The 18,646-nt window shown below is 43.6% G+C and overlaps 1 protein-coding gene across 1 annotated transcript in view; it reads left to right on the top strand.

The window, feature by feature from the left end:
* DNAH12 (dynein axonemal heavy chain 12) overlaps positions 1–18,646 on the top strand; it is a 292,017-nt gene that overhangs the window by 229,667 nt on the left and 43,704 nt on the right. The window contains exons 59-62 of the mRNA XM_061618291.1: positions 1,970–2,142; positions 2,716–2,856; positions 3,582–3,740; positions 8,136–8,280. Of these exons, the coding sequence (XP_061474275.1) occupies positions 1,970–2,142; positions 2,716–2,856; positions 3,582–3,740; positions 8,136–8,280 (618 nt within the window). The remainder of the gene's footprint in view (positions 1–1,969; positions 2,143–2,715; positions 2,857–3,581; positions 3,741–8,135; positions 8,281–18,646) is intronic.

The raw sequence follows: 18,646 nt of genomic DNA, 5'->3' as shown, positions 1-18,646 counted from the left end.
GCCCTGTATGATGACCTTTGTCGGGAGAGGGACAGGGGGAGTGTGACTCTGTTGATTCTCCTTGATCTCTCAGCTGCTTTTGATACCATCGACCATGGTGTCCTTCTGGGAAGACTCACGGAGTTGGGAGTTGGGGGTACTGCTTGGCAGTGGCTCCGCTCCTACTTGGTGGGTCGCCACCAGAAGGTAGTGCTTGGGGAACATTGCTCGATACCCTGGACCCTCCATTGTGGTGTCCCGCAGGGATCGGTACTGTCCCCCATGCTTTTTAACATCTACATGAAGCCGCTGGGTGCGGTCATCAGGAGTTTTGGGGTGCGTTGTCATCAGTACGCTGATGACACGCAGCTCTATTTCTCCTTTTCGTCTTCTTCAGGTGAGGCTGTTAACGTGCTAAACCGTTGCCTGGCCGCGATAATGGACTGGATGGGAGCTAACAGACTGAAGCTCAATCCAGACAAGACTGAGACGCTGTTGGTGAGTGCCTTCTCTGCCCAGATGGTGGATGTTCATCCTGTTCTTGATGGGGTTACACTCCCCTTGAAGGAACAGGTTCGTAGCTTGGGAGTTCTTTTCGATCCTTCCTTGTCTCTTGAGGCCCAGGTGGCCTCGGTGGCACGGAATGCTTTTTACCATCTTCGATTGGTAGCCCAGCTACATCCCTATCTGGACAGTGACGACCTCGCCTCAGTTGTTCATGCTCTGGTAACTTCTAGATTGGACTACTGCAGTGCGCTCTACGTTGGGCTGCCCTTGAAGACTGTTTGGAAACTACAGCTAGTCCAGAATGCAGCGGCCAGATTGCTGACGCGGACCAGAAGTTCCGCTCATATAACACCTGTTCTGGCCCGTCTGCACTGGCTTCCTATTTGTTTCCGGGCTAGATTCAAAGTGCTGATTTTGACCTATAAAGCCCTACACGGCATGGGACCACAATACCTGGTGGAACGCCTCTCCCAATATGAACCTACCCGTACACTGCGCTCAACATCTAAGGCCCTCCTCCGAGTGCCATCCCATTGAGAAGCTCGGAGGGTGGTGACTAGAACTAGGGCCTTTTCAGTGGTGGCCCCCGAACTGTGGAACAGTCTCTCCGATGAGGTGCGCCTGGCGCCAACGCTACTATCTTTTCGGCGCCAGGTGAAAACCTTTTTATACTCCCAGGCATTTTAAAGTGTATTTTAACAGTATTTCACTATTATCTTGTATTTTGGACTTTGTTTGGTTCTTTTATTGTTTGTTTGTTTTTGGTTCTTGATTTATTGTATTTATTGTACTTATACACTGTGCTTGTTTTATCTTTTATGTACACCGCCCAGAGAGCCTTCGGGCTTAGGGCGGTATATAAATTAAATTAAATAAATAAATAAATTATTAAATGCTTTTAAATAATGCTTTTATTTGTTGCTTTTTAATAATGTTATTATCTTGTTATTTAATTTTTGTAAATTGTACTGTTTTTATTGATATATATTTCTATATTTGTGTTTATTTTTTGTAAGCTGCCTTGAGGGCCTTTTGGCCAAAAGGCAGCATAGAAATAAACCATCATCATGATGTTTGCATCTGGTCCTGTCCTCCCCTGATATGTGACCTTCACAAGGTTGCCCATGAGAGAATGAGACCCTCAGGCTGGAAAAGTTTCTCTATCTGTAATGGAAAGGCTCTGATTGTTCTGATCTCTCATTCCATGTGTTTCTTCATTCATGTCAATGTGCTATGCATGGATATATACATTGGAAGACTGATCATAGGACTTGCTGCACTGTTTCAGGGTGCTAGTGAAATGTTACAAACCATGACATTATACCAACACTGCAGGGACAACTATTATAAGAAAATATAACAGCAAAAATGTTTAGGACAGCATATTACTCTATTGTTCTTTGAAAACAAGGTAGGTGTCATATCCTATGCTATATTTGGACATCATTTTGTTAGTTTGTACTAAGGAATATTTTTTCTTTAGATTGCAGAAAAAACTGAAATTAAAATAGCACAGTCTCGAGAAGGCTACAGACCCATTGCAAAACATTCGTCTGTATTGTTCTTTAGTATTGCTGATCTAGCTAATATTGATCCTATGTACCAGTATTCTCTTAGTTGGTTTGTAAACCTTTACATCAACTCTATTCATGACAGGTGAGAATTTACTAAGTTTAATTCTTTAATTCTGTTGTGTTTCAAAATACTGAAGCCCATTTTTAAGCATATATATTTTTAGTGGTGAAGGTTTTGTTTCTGAAAATAATTACTTTTCTGTTTTTGAGCTTGCAAATATTTTCAGTATTTTGCAAATTGAAAATATTAAGTATGTGACATATGGACAATAGGTAGATTTCAATGCTAGTCCTATTCAATGATCTACTTTGAGTAGGACTTAGTTGAATACAACCAAATATTCAGGAGCGTCGTGTCGGATTTTTGTTGGGATTGCAGCTAAAGTGGGAAGGTTTAAACCTCTCCTCCCCACACTTGGCAGTCTCAATGAAAACCATGGTTAGAATTATATTTTTAAATCCCTTGATATAGCTGCTAGCCGCACAATTAATGTAACACATGCAGTTTGAACCTGAGAGCTGCTTTGGTCTTTACTTTTTTGTATTTCGGCATGCATACTGAAGTACATATCATGTGGACATCAATATTTTCTGACTAAATAGGTGAATATTCAGGCCAACATTTTTATTGTGTTTTTTTCTTTTCTATTTTTAGCAACAAGTCTAAAATCTTGGAAAAAAGGCTGCGATATCTAAATGACCATTTCACATACAACTTGTATTGCAATGTTTGCCGTTCCCTGTTTGAGAAGGATAAGCTGCTGTTTTCATTTTTATTGTGCTGTAACCTTCTGATGTAAGAGGCTCTGTTTTCTAGAATCTCTTGATTAACTAAGATGTTTATTTCTTTATGTGGGAGCATTTTAAAGCCAAGAAAATCAGCAGTATCTTACAATTGCCAGTGTTCTTGGACTATCAAATCATTACAGCAAGGGAATCTGAGAAAAATGCTTGTTCAATAAATGAAGTAAGGGATATAATTGGGCTGCAGATTAGTAATTAGCCTTTCTAGCTACTTTGCCAGATTCTCATTTCTGCCGTTGTTGTTGCCTCCATGCCTCCATTCTGTCCTTTTATATTTTCATAGTCACTTCCACTGGTACAGTCTTCATAGGGTGCTCTACTGACCTTGTTGAATTGGGCAGGGGTGTTCCAGCCTGTTGTGACATCACTGGATCCCACTGGTAAAATTGCACAGTCACTCCCCCCAATCCCTGCCCAACCCAGCTATGCCACACAAGAGCATTAATGAGTGCAGGTAGGAATGAGTAGTAGCAGATGGGGCATGCTTTCCAGTGAACTTATGACTGTTTGAGAATACATAGTGAGTTTCAGTTACAAGTGGGACAGTGAGCTCTGACCCAGTTGCCCAGAATAGAAGGTCACTTCAACTGCAGCAGCACAAGTCTATAAATCAACTCAGGAGCATTATTAAGTGTGTTTTTAAAGATTATATCACATAGTTGCATTTCAAACTAAAACAATGACGTAGACTAATAAAACCATTGCTTTTTAAAATAGGGCTAGAAAAGAAATAGAAAATCAAGAATTCATGTTTTTATTAACTGGAGGAGTTGGCCTCAAGAGCAAATACAAGAATCCAGATCCATCTTGGTTACAAGATAAAAGCTGGGATGAAATATGTCGTGCAAGTGATATGCCTGCTTTTAAAGGACTACGGTAAAACAGAAAATCTGACATGACATTACTGTTTTTTTCCCTTGAGGCATAAAATCTTTCCAATAAACATAGAAAAAAAGCAAATGTTACAATGCAACTTTCCTACAGCCAAGGTCAGCATGAGGTGCAAAAATCCTCCCCGCAAAATGTCACCAATCAGGCCTCCCCACCCTTGTCCTGGGCCCTCCAGCAGAAATATTGCCATTATGGCAGGCAGCAGCAGCACTACTGCTGTAGTCTGTGGTGAGTTGCTGAGTACCTAGAGCCATTTTAAAGTTCCTATGATGCCTGATGCTCCATAGTATTCTGGGAGTGTCAAACGTCAGATTCTTGCCCATCTACCACTGCTCTGTAAATCCAAGCATTTCCCATGCATTTTTTGTGGCAGCATCTGTGGCCTAAATTCTGAGACCATACCCAGATGGAATTACATTGCAGCCAGATCCCCAAGATGATCCAGAGGTGTGCTATTAGTTGTCGCCTGTGTTATAGAGGTCCAAGTGGCCTCAACCAGAAGTTGGGCATTTAGTGTTACCAGTCCCAAGCTGTGGAACAATCATCTAGCAGAGATTTAGTAGGCATCCTCACTTTTTAATGTCAGGCATCACTTGAAGACTTTTTTATGCTGACAGGCCTATGCAGTTGTCTAAAATTTTATTGAGTAGCCAGTTATTTTATGATTGTTCAGTATTGCTTTTTAAGGTTTTTACAGTTGTACACCCTGAAGTTTTGCAAGAGGGCAGTATATAAATACTTCTATAAATAAATTAAAAAAGCCAAAGCCCTCCCTTCTCCCCTCCACCATGAAAAAGCAAGTAGAAAAAGGAAAAAACATGAAGCAGACCTCTGGGGAGCACAGATTGAAATGGATCAATTTAGGATTGGCCAGGAGAAGTCTGGGTCTCGTCCTGGCCAATCTGAGTCCTAAATTGAATTGGGGGAGGGGTAAACCCATGCAATCCAGTATCCAATCACTGCCATTTTCAGACTTCACCCCATCACTGGTTTGTATAGGGAACTCCTAGAATCTAGGTTGCCCAGGATAGAAGCCTTCATTTAGCTTCTCAATGAAATTAATCAGGTTCTTTCATTTTGCACTGCGTATTGTAAACATTTTTTGCTCATTCACTAAAGGTGCTTTCATTGGTAGCCACAAACCTGGAAGCAAATCAGGAGCTGTTTTTAGATGAGTTTTATCTCCAAGGTTTGCAGTTGTCATTACTGATTTTGCTGTTCTCCATGTGCTAATCCTTCTAGCATATTTGAGGCACTTCTAACTGCACTGAATTAGGAAGCATGGCAGGAAGTGCTTCAAAGAAGAGGTACTTCCTATTTGTGAACATTTAGGGCTGCCATTGCTGTTTTGGAACAAAGGCAGCTTTGAGCATTTGCTGGTCCTGCAGGTTCTGCTCCTCAGTTAGCTTTATGTCTGTTTTGGGGAAATTAATGGAAAAGGTTGTTCAAGATAAAATTATCAAGCACATAGAAGTTAAGTCTTGCTGAAAAAGAATAAACAAATCCCCTCACAAAGACTCCTGAATCGACTTCCGGGAAGGGTGACTTCGCTTGTGCCTGCTTTTGGGACGGGCTCCCGCCTCAAAAGAAGCTTATTCAGATATAAATCAGTCAGAACATTTTTTTTTTGACTGATGAAATTTCTCCCGGGCAGGGAGAAACGTAGAGATCAACCTCAAAAGCCTGTTTTTGTTGGGAGGACTGGATTTCATTAATTTATGAGATAAGGTCCAGCCAACAATGCCGGACGGACTTCCGAACAAGCTCTATCTGTTTAATGTGATACGTTTATCTTTTCTTTAAAGAGAGAACGGACTAACAGGCAAGCACCCTTCTTTCTATTATTTTTTTTACTTGGTTTAAATTGTTGCAACAAAAGGAGATTTGTCAGATTGATCGGCTTTGGACAACTTCTGGGTGAGCTATAACTCTTCTCTGTTATTCACGAAAATTAACAGCTTATCTCTGTTTCTGTCGCAAAAAGCTGTCCTGGAAGTGTATTCTAAAGATATAAACAGAAGAGGGATTTCTATTCCTGATTTCTATTCCGAGGAACATTATATTGTCTGGGACTATTCTCTTTTTGGTCTATTTTATTTTGACGAATCTGCTTCTTCACGACGCCACTAACTGTTTTGATGCTGGGAACTAAATTTGTTTTGCATTCTTGAACATAGAGAGATAAGCAGGCTGCTCTGTTTATACTGTGCTGTCATCAAGCCTGGAATATTAACCCAATTGTTGCTGAAATAAGAAGTGGTTCTTCTTTATTTTTGTTTTGCTCTGTTTTCGTGGTTTTAAAAAAATGGCAATCAAGAAAGTGGCTGAGAATCTGGAAGTAATTATGTTTCAGAAAATAATGGATGAGATTGAGATAACGAAACAAACCCTGCGACAGGGCAGTAAGGAGCTGAAAATTGAACTGAGCAAAATGACGCAGGAGCTTAAAGAAATAGGGGATCCTGTGAGAGAGGAGAATGAGATCAGAGATGAGAAAAGAAAAAATAAAGGGAAGATACAAGCCTTGGAGATTGGAACAAATGTGGAATTGGAAAAAGATCTGGAGTTTATGGATTTTAGAAATAAAATCTACTGTTTGGAATTTAACGTTATCTCTGAAGAAATTAATGAAGATATTAGAGATAAAGTTATCAATGGCTTGGATAATCTTCTGGACTGGAATGATGTGATGGAGCTTGATATAGAGAAAATCTATGGAATTAACTGCAGCCATGTGACAATGGAAAAACTCTTAAGAGATGAGCCAGTGCATTTTGTAAAAAAAGAAGAACACAGATATAACTTTACAACAGTATTTCAGCAACTTATTCAGAATGGATGGCAAGAAAATATTTGGGATAGAGGAAATTCCCATCAGACTCTTATTATATGACTATGGCTACAACAGCAAGATTATTATGGAATACTGATAATGGAAGATGGGACACTGAAATTACTGGACTTAACAGGACTATTGAAGATGGAAGATGGAACTAATAGGGATAATGGAATAATGGCTATTGAAATTATTGGACCTAACAGATTCTGATGAGATGGATTAATCGAAATGTTTATTTGGACTATGGTTTTGACAATAAGATTATTATAATTATTAACGAGATGGATTAATTGACATGTTTATTTGGAGAAAAATTGATAGATATATTTCTTAAAGAATTGAAACCTCTCTTTGACTTTTTGTGGAAAGAATAAAGTAATGTTTATGAGATTTGATGATTAATTAAGATAACTACTGGAGGAAAGTGATTTTATAATATGATTTAAGAGACAGGATTGTTATATATTGTAGACCTATAACTGATTTGATATGTGACAAATGGGAAGTCAACATTTTATTTTTTTTGTTTAATCATTTTTGTTTTGTTTTATTTTTTGTCTTTGAATGTTTTATGATTTTGTTTTCTATGTTTTATGAAAATTTGAATAAAAATTATTGTAAAAAAAAAAAAAAGACTCCTGAATCAAACTTAACAGCTATAGGATAAGAGAAGATGTCTGAAACAGAAAGCTGAACTAGATAGCCTTTGATCTGATCCAGCAAGGTTGTTCTTATATTATGCAGGAAGGTGCTTTATACTGAGTCAAACCATTGGTCCATGTGGCTCAATATTATCTACACCAACTGGCAGAGGCTTTCCAGAGTTTCAGGCAGGGAATATTCCCAGCCCTACTTAGATATTCTGGGGATTGAATCTGGGATCTTCTGATTGCAAAGCACATGCTCTGTTCCTGAGCAATGGCCCTTCCCCCATGTTCTTACATTCACCTGGACTAGCAGTATTTGGCACAGGGATAAGGATGAGCTTGTGGATTCTATGCACTGTTTGTTCACCTGTAAAATGCTATGCATTAGGGTATACTCTCAGTGATTAGCACAGGGATTGGAACTTCTTCATGCAGGATATAAACTGTGGAATTCACTCCAACAAGAGGAAGTGATGGCTACCAACTTGGATGGCTTTAAAAGATTAGACAAATGTATGTAGGATAAAACTATCAAAGGCTACTAGCCATGATGGCTGTGCTATGCTACCATAGTTAGATGCAGCATGCTTCTGAAAACCAGTTGCCACAAGCCGCAGGAGGGGAGAGTGCTCTTGCACTCGGGTCCTGCTTGTGGGCTTCTCATGGGCATCTGGGTGGCCGCTGTGAGAACAGGATGCTGGTCTAGGTAGGTCACTGGCCTGATCCAGCAGGCTCTTATGTTCTTAGTTGACATTTGGCTTGTCTGGCACAATCAGTCAACTTGTGGGTCACCCACAAAGCAACATGAGCTCTAGAAAAAAACTGACATCTCGATGAGTTCTTATTAATGTGGAGAGCTGAAGTCCGATCATTTCTAGTTTACATTTTTTGTAGGAATCATGTAGCTACACAACCCAGTGACTGGCGTAAAATCTATGACAGTAAAGAACCGCAGAATGTTGCCTTACCAAGACCATGGAATACAAACTTGAATGAAATAAAGAAGATGATTATTCTCCGATGCCTGAGACCCGATAAGGTAAAATATTTGAACATAATTTTTGTAGGAAGTTACATAAGCATTTATTATTTATTCCTAGCTAGCTAGAATCTCAGTGCGAATTCTACACTGAAATAGTACTTTCTAGCTGAATTTATCATCACATGATCAAAAATGTTCTGTCATTAAATAATGGCTAAGGGTACTACTCAACACTGTCTCTGTGCAAGCAGAACAGCCTTCTGCTCATGCAGTAGGACTTCAGCTTCTCTTCCCTCCTGCAGCCCTCTGCACACCCCAAAATCTGCTCTGGAGCACTGGGGACTCTCCAGAGCTGATCTGAGGCTGGGGGGGGGCGGGGAATGTAGGAGGAAAGAGAGGAGGTTGAAATGCTATTGCAACATTGCATCCCACACTTGTAACCCAAAAGTCTCCAAGTGTCTTAAAGGTAAAGGTAAAGGTGTCCCCGCACTTATAGTGCGAGTCGTTTCCGACTCTTAGGGTGACGTCTCGCGACGTTTACTAGGCAGACCGTTTATATGGGGTGGGATTGCCAGTTCCTTCCCCGGCCTTTCTGTACCCCCCAGCGTATGCCGGGTACTCATTTTACCGACCACGGATGGATGGAAGGCTGAGTGGACCTCGACCCCTTTTACTGGAGATTCGACTTCCTCCTTCCGTTGGAATCGAACTCCGGCCATGAGCAGAGCTTCGGTTGCGTTACCGCCACTTACCACTCTGCGCCACGGAGGATCTGTCCAAGTGTCTTACAACATTGTTAAAAACAAAAGTAAATATACCATACCATTAAAAACAAAATAATGAAACTACTCCTACTCCTATACAGCCACAGAAAACTTTGGAAGCACAGTAATACAAACAGCATCACCTCTGTCTATCACATGCCTGGGGAAAAAGATGTATTTATCTGATGTCAGTGAAGGCACTAGGTGGATCTCACTGTTCTGCAGATGAGGAACCACAATTGAAAAGGCCCTCTACGTTGTCACCACCCTCAGAGTCTCCCTCAGAGGGGCGACCTGGAAAAGGGCCTTAGAAGAAGATTTAAGGGTCTGACTAGATTCATACTGGGAGAGATTTTCCAGAAGATATTAGGGTCCTAAGCCATAAAGAGCTTTATAGGTCAAAACCAACACTCTGAATTGGGCTCAGAAGCATTTTCATTAAATTCATTTTTCATAATTTCATATATGTATTTTTTGCTGTTTATTTATTTTAAAAAGATTGCACACCATCTTTCAGCCAAGGGAGCTTCACTTAACATTCAAAATTAAACTGCAATAAAATCTAAACGCATAAAAATACCAATACAACAAAACAGGTCAGCACATTAAACCAAAAAAAAAAAAAACAACTTAACAAAACAGCAATGGGAGTAAAATAAAAGAATTCAGCACTGACCAAATAAAACAATTTTAAGCATGTGTCTAAACTCTAAACATTGTAAGAGGATACCAACTGACGTTCAGAAAGGAAGGAGTTCTGTTATCTAGGTGCTGCAACCAAAACACTCTAGTTCTGTTTTCATGAAGGTGTCAGAACATGGAACAGGGCTTGAGAACTCGGTAGGTAGGCAGATTCATGTGAGAGGAGGTGGTTTTTCAAAAATGAAATAAAACGTAAATGCAGTGTTGGTTTCTTGTGGCTATTTCAAGTAAGTATATATGACGTCATATATGACGTCAGGACAGGCACAGAGAAGGTGAACATGGCTCACTAAAAATGGCTTGGCAAGCCAACCCCTGAGGCCTGGCAGGCCTAATTAGTTCTGTGGACCAGAGATTCCCCATCACTGCTATAAATAAAGATGTGCATTGCAACCACTGACTACAGGATTTAGGTATCTTTTGTTGTTGTTATGTGCCTTCAAGTCAATTACCACTGATGGCAACCCTATGAATCAGTGACCTCCAAGAGCATCTGTCATGAACTACCCTGTTCAGATCTTGTAAGTTTAGATCTGTGGCTTCCTTTATGGAATCAATCCACCTCTTGTTTGGCCTTCCTCTTTTTCTACTCCCTTCTGTTTTTCCCAACATTATTGTCTTTTCTAGTGAATCATGTCTTCTCATGATGTGTCCAAAGTATGATAACCGCAGTTTCATCATTTTAGCTTCTAGTGATAGTTCTGGTTTAATTTGTTCTAACACCCAATTATTTGTCTTTTTCGCTGTCCATGGTATGCGCAAAGCTCTCCTCCAACACATTTCAAATCAGTTGATTTTTCTCTTATCCGCTTTTTTCACTGTCCAACTTTCACATCCATACATAGACATCGGGAATACCATGGTCTGAATGATCCTGACTTTGGTGTTCAATGATGCATCCTTGCATTTGAGGACCTTTTCTAGTTCTCTCATAGCTGCCCTCCCCAGTCCTAGCCTTCTTCTAATTTCTTGACTATTGTCTCCATTTTGGTTAATGATTGTGCCAAGGTATTGATAATCTTTGACAAGTTCAATGCCCTCATTGTCAATTGTAAAGTTACATAACTCTTCTGTTGTCATTACTTTAGTCTTTTTGACGTTCAGCTGTAGTCCTGCTTTTGTGCTTTCCTCTTTAACCTTCATCAGCATTTGTTTCAAATCATAACTGGTTTCTGCTAGTAGTATGGTATCATCTGCATATCTTAAATTATTGATATTTCTCCCTCCAATTTTCACACCTCCTTCATCTTGGTCCAATCCCTCTTTCCATATGTTATGTTCTGTGTACAGATTAAACAAATAGGATGATAAAATACACCCCTGTCTCACATCCTTTCCAATTGGAAACCAATCGGTTTCTCCATTTTCTGTCCTTACAATAGCCTCTTGTCCAGAGTATAGGTTGCACATCAGGAGAATCAGATGCTGTGGCACCCACATTTCTTTTAAAGCATTTCATAGTATTTCATGGTCTACACAGTCAAAGGCTTTGCTGTAGTCTATAAACCACAGGGTGATTTTCTTCTGAAATTCCTTGCTCCATTCCATTATCCAATGTATGTGTGCGATATCTCTCTGGTGCCTCTTCCCTTTCTGAATCGAGCTTGGACGTCTGACAGTTCTCGCTCCATATATGGTAAGAGCCTTTGTTGTAGAATCTTGAGCATTACTTTACTTGCATGGGATATTAAGGCAAAAGTTTGATAATTACTGTATACTTTAGAATTGGGATGTATATTGAACGCTTCCAGTCTGTGGGCCATTGTTTAGTTTTCCATATTTGCTAGATAGAACTGGAGGATATTCCTGATTAGGGATGGCTCCTCCTACTGGTCTTGACAGGCAGGGTCTAGAAACTCCTTAGTCTCCTCTCCAGGGGGAGGAGTCATCCCACTCTCCAGACCAACCTGCAAAGGTTGGGTCTTCTCTCTGCTCAGAACTTCCTTCTACCTCTGTTTTTTGTTGGTTCCCCCCCCCATTTTTTCTGCTTTCCATCGTTCTCCTCTCCTTAATGTTGTCACCTGGAGGGCATTTTTCGGACATGCCTTAGAGGGAGCTACAGTGATAGTTGTTTCTCTCCAATTAATGGAGTGTACGATGGACAGCCTAGAGGCTGAGCGGATTGGGTCGAGGGACAAGTTTTTTGGGGGGAAAGCCCTGGATATATTATTGGCCTCACGTAAACAGTCAACCAATAGGGGTTTCTCTCCCACCTGGAGGGCATTTTTGAGCTGTTGCTCAAAAATCTTGGTGGATCCATTGTCCTGAAGCATTCAGGCCTTCCTGGGTTTTTTACACCCTGGTTTGGAGAAAGGATTTAGTGCAGCCATCCTCAGGTGCCAGGCAGCTTCCCTCAGTAGTATGTCCTCTAGTCTAGGGGTTCCCTGTTGTCTTCAAACTACTTGCTCTAAGCGTTTTCTTAAAGGAGTGGTTCTCATTTCTCCGCAGATGGTTCACAGGTTTTCAACCTGGAACCTAAACTGGATGTTGTTGGAACTAGCAGGCTCGCTCTTAGACCCTATGGTCACCTGCCTTCTGAACACCTTGACTTATACAACAGTATTTTGGTGGCCACCACATCAGTTTTTTATAGGTCTCAGGACTTACCATCTTTTCTGACCATATCCTTCCTGCACTCAGGTGCGTAGGTGGCACCTGCTGGACATTATTTCTTTATTTATTGCATTTGTATACTGCCCCATAGCCTAAGCTCTCTGGATGTTAGGGATGCTGCACACTGGAGTTTAGACATCCCAAATCATCATTTGTGTTTTTCATGGGGAACTCTAAGGGAAAGAAGATGTTTACCTCTTCCATCTCTCGCTGGTTCAGGGCGGCTATAGCTCAGGCCTATGAGGCATTGCAGCACATTCTGTTAGAGGGCACATTCTGTTAGAGGGGTGGCTGCCTCTGCACCATGCAAGAGCGGTGTCCCAATCATGGCCATCTGTTGGGGGACGAGTGGGCCTCTTCACACACCCTCATCAGACATGATAAAAGAGATTTCTATTCCCCAGCTGATGCTGTGTTTGGTAGCAAGACGTTCCAGAAGGTGCTAAATCACTAGTTTCACACAGAGGAAGCCCACCCTGGGGATGTGGACACTGCTATGTTATATCCCTAATCACGAATGTTCTCCAGCCCTATCTAGCAAAAATGGAAATTTTACTTACCATGAATTTCTACTTGTGGATAGGGCTGGAGGACATTCCACCCACCTCTCCTTCCTCTGCTACGGCCTTCTGGAGTGAGAGGTTGGGGGCTTGAAGCATTCTGCTAGCGTCTTACATTTTCACATGATGTCTAGTGCTGCGGGTATCTCATTTTGTGTGAAGTTTTTCTCCAGTTGTGTGTTTTGTCTTTGGTTATTACCTTTTCCTAGTTACTACTTTGTACAGGTGTCTGTTTAATAAACGTCTGCATGGTTGGCGTTGATGGGGTCAAGGAGTTCTTGCTCTGTCAGCTTGGTCTGGAGAGCGGGATGACTCCTCCCCCCGGAGAGGAGACTAAGAAGTTTCTAGACCCTGCCTGTCATGACCAGTAGGAGGAGCCATCCCTAATCAGGAATGTTCTCCAGCCCTATCCACAAATAGAAATTCATGGTAAGTAAAATTTCCATTTTTCTTGACAATTTTTTGTCAAAATTTGGACAGATTCCGTCTCAGTAGCTTGTAGCAACTCTATTGGTATGCTATCTATTCCTGGTGATTTGTTTCTTCCAAGAATTTTAAGAGCAGCTTTCACCTCACATTCTAAAATTTCTGGTTCTTCATCTTATGGTTCCTCCGTGAATGAATCTGTCATCCTGGCATCTCTTTTATAGAGTTCTTCAGTGTATTGCTTCCATCTTCCTTTTATTTCATCTCAGTCAGTGTGTTCCCCTGTTGATTATTCAACATCTCTACTCGTGTTTAAATTTCCCTTCACTTCTCTAATCTTTTGGAATAGGGCTCTTGTTCTTCCCTTTTTGTTGTCCTTTTCTATTTCTATACAATAACTATTGTAATAGTTCTCTTTGTCCCTACATGCTAGTCACTGTATTGTTGCATTTAGGGTTCTAACCATGTTTCTATCTCCTTTTGCTTTTGCTTTCCTTCTCTCTTTAACCATTTTCCCCAGGTAGCATGCCATCATGTGGGTTATAGCGCCATCTAGCATCCGAAGGCAAGAATGTTTTGAAGTCAAGACCTGGGGCATCAGGCCCCTCCCACTCTCCAGTTCATTCTTGCCTTCGTCCGAGGCAGTTGGATACTATTAGCGTAGCATAGTGTTTAATAGCTAAGTTCTGTATTTGTGTGTATTTTGTGTGAGAGAGCGTGTGGGACTGATTGTTGTCATCTCCTCTCGTTTCCTTCCCTCTTTCATCGTTTTCCAGTAGGTGGGACTGATCGTTGTTTTTCATCTCGTTCCCTCCCTCTTTCACCGCTTTATTTTGACTGGGATTTTTTGGGGGGTGTTTGTTTGTTGGTCTTCCTCTCCTCCTTAGTCCCTTTGTTGGGGCTGCGGCAGCTGCCCTCCCCTTGCCTGGGAGTCTGCGACTGCGGCTTCCCCTTCCTCAGGCAGCAGCAGCTTGTATATTTAGCGCTCTATCACTAACCTGCAGCCTTACTGCCTGTCCTTGCTGCCAGCTTCGGTGGCGGCTTGTTAGTTTAGCGGCCAGGAGCCTGCAGCTGCGGCTTCTTTTTTCAAGCAGCCTTAAGCTCCACAATCGGCGGCGACAGTGCTTTGTATTTTCAAGCTGTTGGGCTGTTCCGCCTCCCCACCCCGGCTTGCTTCTGCGGCTGTTTAAGTGACCGTGGCTGCCTTTCCTCAGTTCTTACTGTGGATGTAAGGAGCACGCAGTGGCTGTTTTTTCTTCAGACGGCAGCGTTTTCTTGTTGCTGGCCATTTAAAGGTTGCAAGTGCTCTTCTCCGACCGCCATTGCTCCTTCCCCTTCCTGGCCGCCATTTTGTTTAACAGTTTTCCTGCTCTTTTTGCGGGTGCCATTTTGTTTTTTGCCTTTCCCCCCGCTCATTCTCTTTAAGCTCTGCTGGTTCCCCTCTCGCCTCCCTGCGTGAGCACTGCTAGAGATATTTAGACCTGAGTTTTTCTTATTTTATTTTAAGTACAGATAAATCCTGCTCAAGGCCCTTCTGCATAGCAGCTGTACTGCGCCTCCTGCTGTGTGTGTACTGCAGTGTATTTGGGACTGTACATTCTCCCCCACTTGTGCGCATGTACCGAGGCTTTTGGAACTGTACATTCTCCCCCATCTGTGGGCGTGTACTTAAGCCTTTTGGGTCTGTACATTCTGCCCCATCTGTGGGCATGTACTGAAACCCTTCTCCACACAGTACATTCTCCCCCATCCGTGGGCGTGTACCCAACCCCTCTCGTTGATATATGATGGCGGATCAACAGCTAGAGGCAGCTCAGGCGACAGGGGCAAAACATCCGTGTAATACCATGTCGCATCACAAGTCTGCTAAGCACAAACAACCCAGACTACACACCAAGGCTGTTGCTAAAACCAAACATTTAACTAGCCACAGTGCTGCCAAGCGAACATGTTACGTGTCTATTCCAGCTTCAGGGGATGTGGGCCAAGAAAGATTAACAGCACTCTTTCACTCCCCTACTGGGTCATCTGAGGACGAATTTGAGGGGTTCCCTGCCCAGCCAGCAGTGAGCTGTCTGCCTCCACCCATATTGCCCACCAGGGCTCATTCATCTCTCCAGCCTGATGAGCCTCCTGTAACTTTGCATCAACAAGTACAACTGCCTCTATTTCGCCAAGGGCAGCCAAGCCAGTCAGAGCCTCCTCCCCCCCAGGGTTGCAGTTGTCTCCTGAATTTCTCTCACAGTTGCAGGACATGCTATCCTTCTTTTCTCAAGCATAGTCACAGTCACAGGTCAATCCCTTTCCTCAGCAGAGCGCACAAAGACTATCTGGTGCTGTGGGACATTGTAGATGCAATGAAGCAGATCCACCACTCTCACCAAACCCATTTGATGTTGCTTGGGGCAGGATGGGCGATGAGTTTACCGGTTTGGAGGATCCATCGTATTCTCTTCAAGTTGAAAGAGATGTGTGGAGTGATCAGTCAGAGCAGGAGGATGCATCTTATTGCCTGTTTGATGCAGCCGACTATCATCCCCTTGCTTGTAGAGTTCTGGACACCGTAGGTCTCCGACCTTTACAACCTGCATCTGCCACTCCACCTGTTAAAGGGGCCAAGGTACTGAAACCTCCCAAGTCGACGGAGCACTACCTCCCTGTGCCAGATCCCATCAACAAATTGGCCAAGGAATAATGGGCTCGGCCACTGCAGGCACGACGGTTTGCGACCCTCGCTGACAGGTTCTACACATTGGCTCCGGAGTTCACGAATTGGCTGGCCGTCCGGGGTATAGACGAGCCGATTTCTAGTTTGGTTTCTTGGTCCCTCCTACCGAGAGAAGGGGACTCACAGCTGAAGGACCCTTCTGAGCGACAACTAGACTATGCCTTGTGTAAAAACCACGAAGCTACCGCCTTTGCTATTCGGGCCTCTGCTGCAGCTTCCATTTTCTCAAGGGCGTCTACGATGTGGCTGGATGAGCTATTAGAGGACCCTACTCCTAATCCGGTCTCTCTAAGAAAGACCCTGGTGAAATTACACAAGACGGCGGCATTTGTAGCTGATGCCACCTTAGATGCAACTCAGCTGGGAGCACGGGCCATGGCTTCTCAAGTGGTGGCTTGGTGAACACTTTGGCTCCGGCACTGGGATGCAGATTCTACGGCCAGGGTCAACTTGTCGAAGGTCCCTTTCTCTGGTTCATTACTCTTTGGAGATGAAGCCCTCAAAGCAGTCTTAGTGGACCCCAAGGATTCTCGGAAGCCTGTCTTGGCCACGGCCAGGAAGGATGATCACAGGCTGTTGATGCTTCACTCCATACTGTGCGTTCCATCCCTTTCGGGGGGTGCGGCCAGGGGGACGGGGCTACGATGCTCAAGCCAATGATTTCCGTCCCTCCAGGGGAGTCTGGCACAGACGTTATCCTGGCAGAGGTCAGTACCAGGGACGTCAAGGTACTTTGACATCTTCATATGGTAGAGGGGCTCGCCAGCGCAGACAATACTGATGCGATCCTGGTCGGAGGCAGATTACTTCTGTTTGCAAACCACTGGCTGCGTTTGACACAGGTCACTTGGATCAGGGATATCTTCCTTCACGGCTATGCACTGGAGTTTTGGTCAACCCCTCCGGACAGATTTCATCCCTCTCCTCTTCCCAGAGTTCCAGACAGACTCTGGATCATGCAGAAAGCTATAGATTATCTCCTGGACATAGCTGCTATAGAACCAGTCCCTGCAGCAGAGAGGTCGGAGGGGTTTTACTCCCTCCTGTTTGCAGTTCCCAAACGAGATCTGTCATGGAGGGCAGTGTTAGACCTCAAGTTTGTCAACCATTTTGTGAAGTATCAACAATTCAAAATGGAGTCCCTAAGGTCCATCATAGAAAGCCTACACGAAGGGGACTTTCTGGCTTCCATCGACCTAAAGGAAGCTTACCTTCATGTGCCTATTTGTCCTGCTCACAAAAGGTTCCTACGGTTTGCCTTCGGCCCCCAACACTTCCAATAACAGACAATGCCATTTGGACTCTCGTCGGCCCCAAGAGTCTTCACCAAAGTGTTGCTCACCTTGGTGGCTTACCTCCGCCTCCAGGGAGTACATATCTATCCCTATTTAGACAATGTACTGATCCATGCGGGATCCAGTGCGCTGTCCCACCTTCATCTTTCCCGTACGCTCCAGGTTCTGCATACCCATGGTTGGCTAGTCAACTTCAACAAGAGTCATCTACAGCCAACTCAGCAACTACAACATCTGGGAGCAATATTAAACACCTCACAGGCGATGGCCTTTTTGTCTCCAGATCGCATTGTAGCCATGAGACATGGCACTCCTTTTGATACATCGTTCAAGCGCCGATGTGATGCTCCTAGCAAGGGCTCTGGGGATGTTGGTGTCTACCATCCACATTGTACCGTGGGCTCAACATCATACTCACAGCCTTCAGTGGGCATTACTACCGTTCCAGCAGGACATTGCCAGGTCCAACCACCGGGAAATTCACTTGGATCCTGCACTGCGTTTTTCATTCCGTTGGTGGGCGACAGTCCAAAATCTCAACAAGGGAACTCCGTTTCGAGAACCACACCAGACTGTCATAACCACAGACGCCAGTCTCACCGTCTGGGGGCCCCACTGCAACCTCCGGTTTGTTCAGGGTGTTTGGTCCAACGTCAAGCAGAGTCAGAACATCAACTGGCTGGAACTGAGAGCTGTCCACTTAGCTCTTCGTCATTTTCAGCCTCTATTCTGTTTGGACCATATATTTATTTGGACATTTGAACAGGCAAGGGGGAAGCAGATCTCATTCCCTTCAGATGGAAGCTTACCAACTCTTTGACTGGGCCGAAAAGCATCCGAAATCTCTGAGGGCAGAACATCTTAGAGGAGTCTTGAATGTGACAGCCGACTGGCTCAGCAGACAACAGGTGTTTCCGGGAGAATGGAAACTTCACCCGATGGTGTTCGAGCTTCTCCAACGTCGGCTCGGTGTTCTCTCGGCAGATCTGTTTGTTTCCCATCTCAATTGTCAGCTGCCCAGGTACTTCGTGGGGTATCTGGACACCACAGTGGAAGCAGTGGATGCATTATCGACAACATGGCCGGACTGCCTGCTATACGCTTTTCCTCCGATACCACTTCTGGGCAAAACTCTGAGGAAATTACGATGCGAGCGGGCCAAGTTGGTCCTGATAGCCCCATACTGGCCTCGTCAACCGTGGTTTTTGGACCTGCTCACCATGTCGGTGACGGACCCTTGGACACTGCCAGACAAGCCAGACCTGTTATCACAGGGTTTGATATGGCACCCGGACCCCAAATAGCTCAATCTGACAGCTTGGCCTTTGAACGGGG

Source organism: Rhineura floridana, chromosome 3 (genome assembly GCF_030035675.1).
Source record: "Rhineura floridana isolate rRhiFlo1 chromosome 3, rRhiFlo1.hap2, whole genome shotgun sequence".
Taxonomy (NCBI): domain Eukaryota; kingdom Metazoa; phylum Chordata; class Lepidosauria; order Squamata; family Rhineuridae; genus Rhineura; species Rhineura floridana.
Note: the sequence above shows the minus strand (reverse complement) of the source record. Positions and strands in the feature narration are given on the sequence as shown.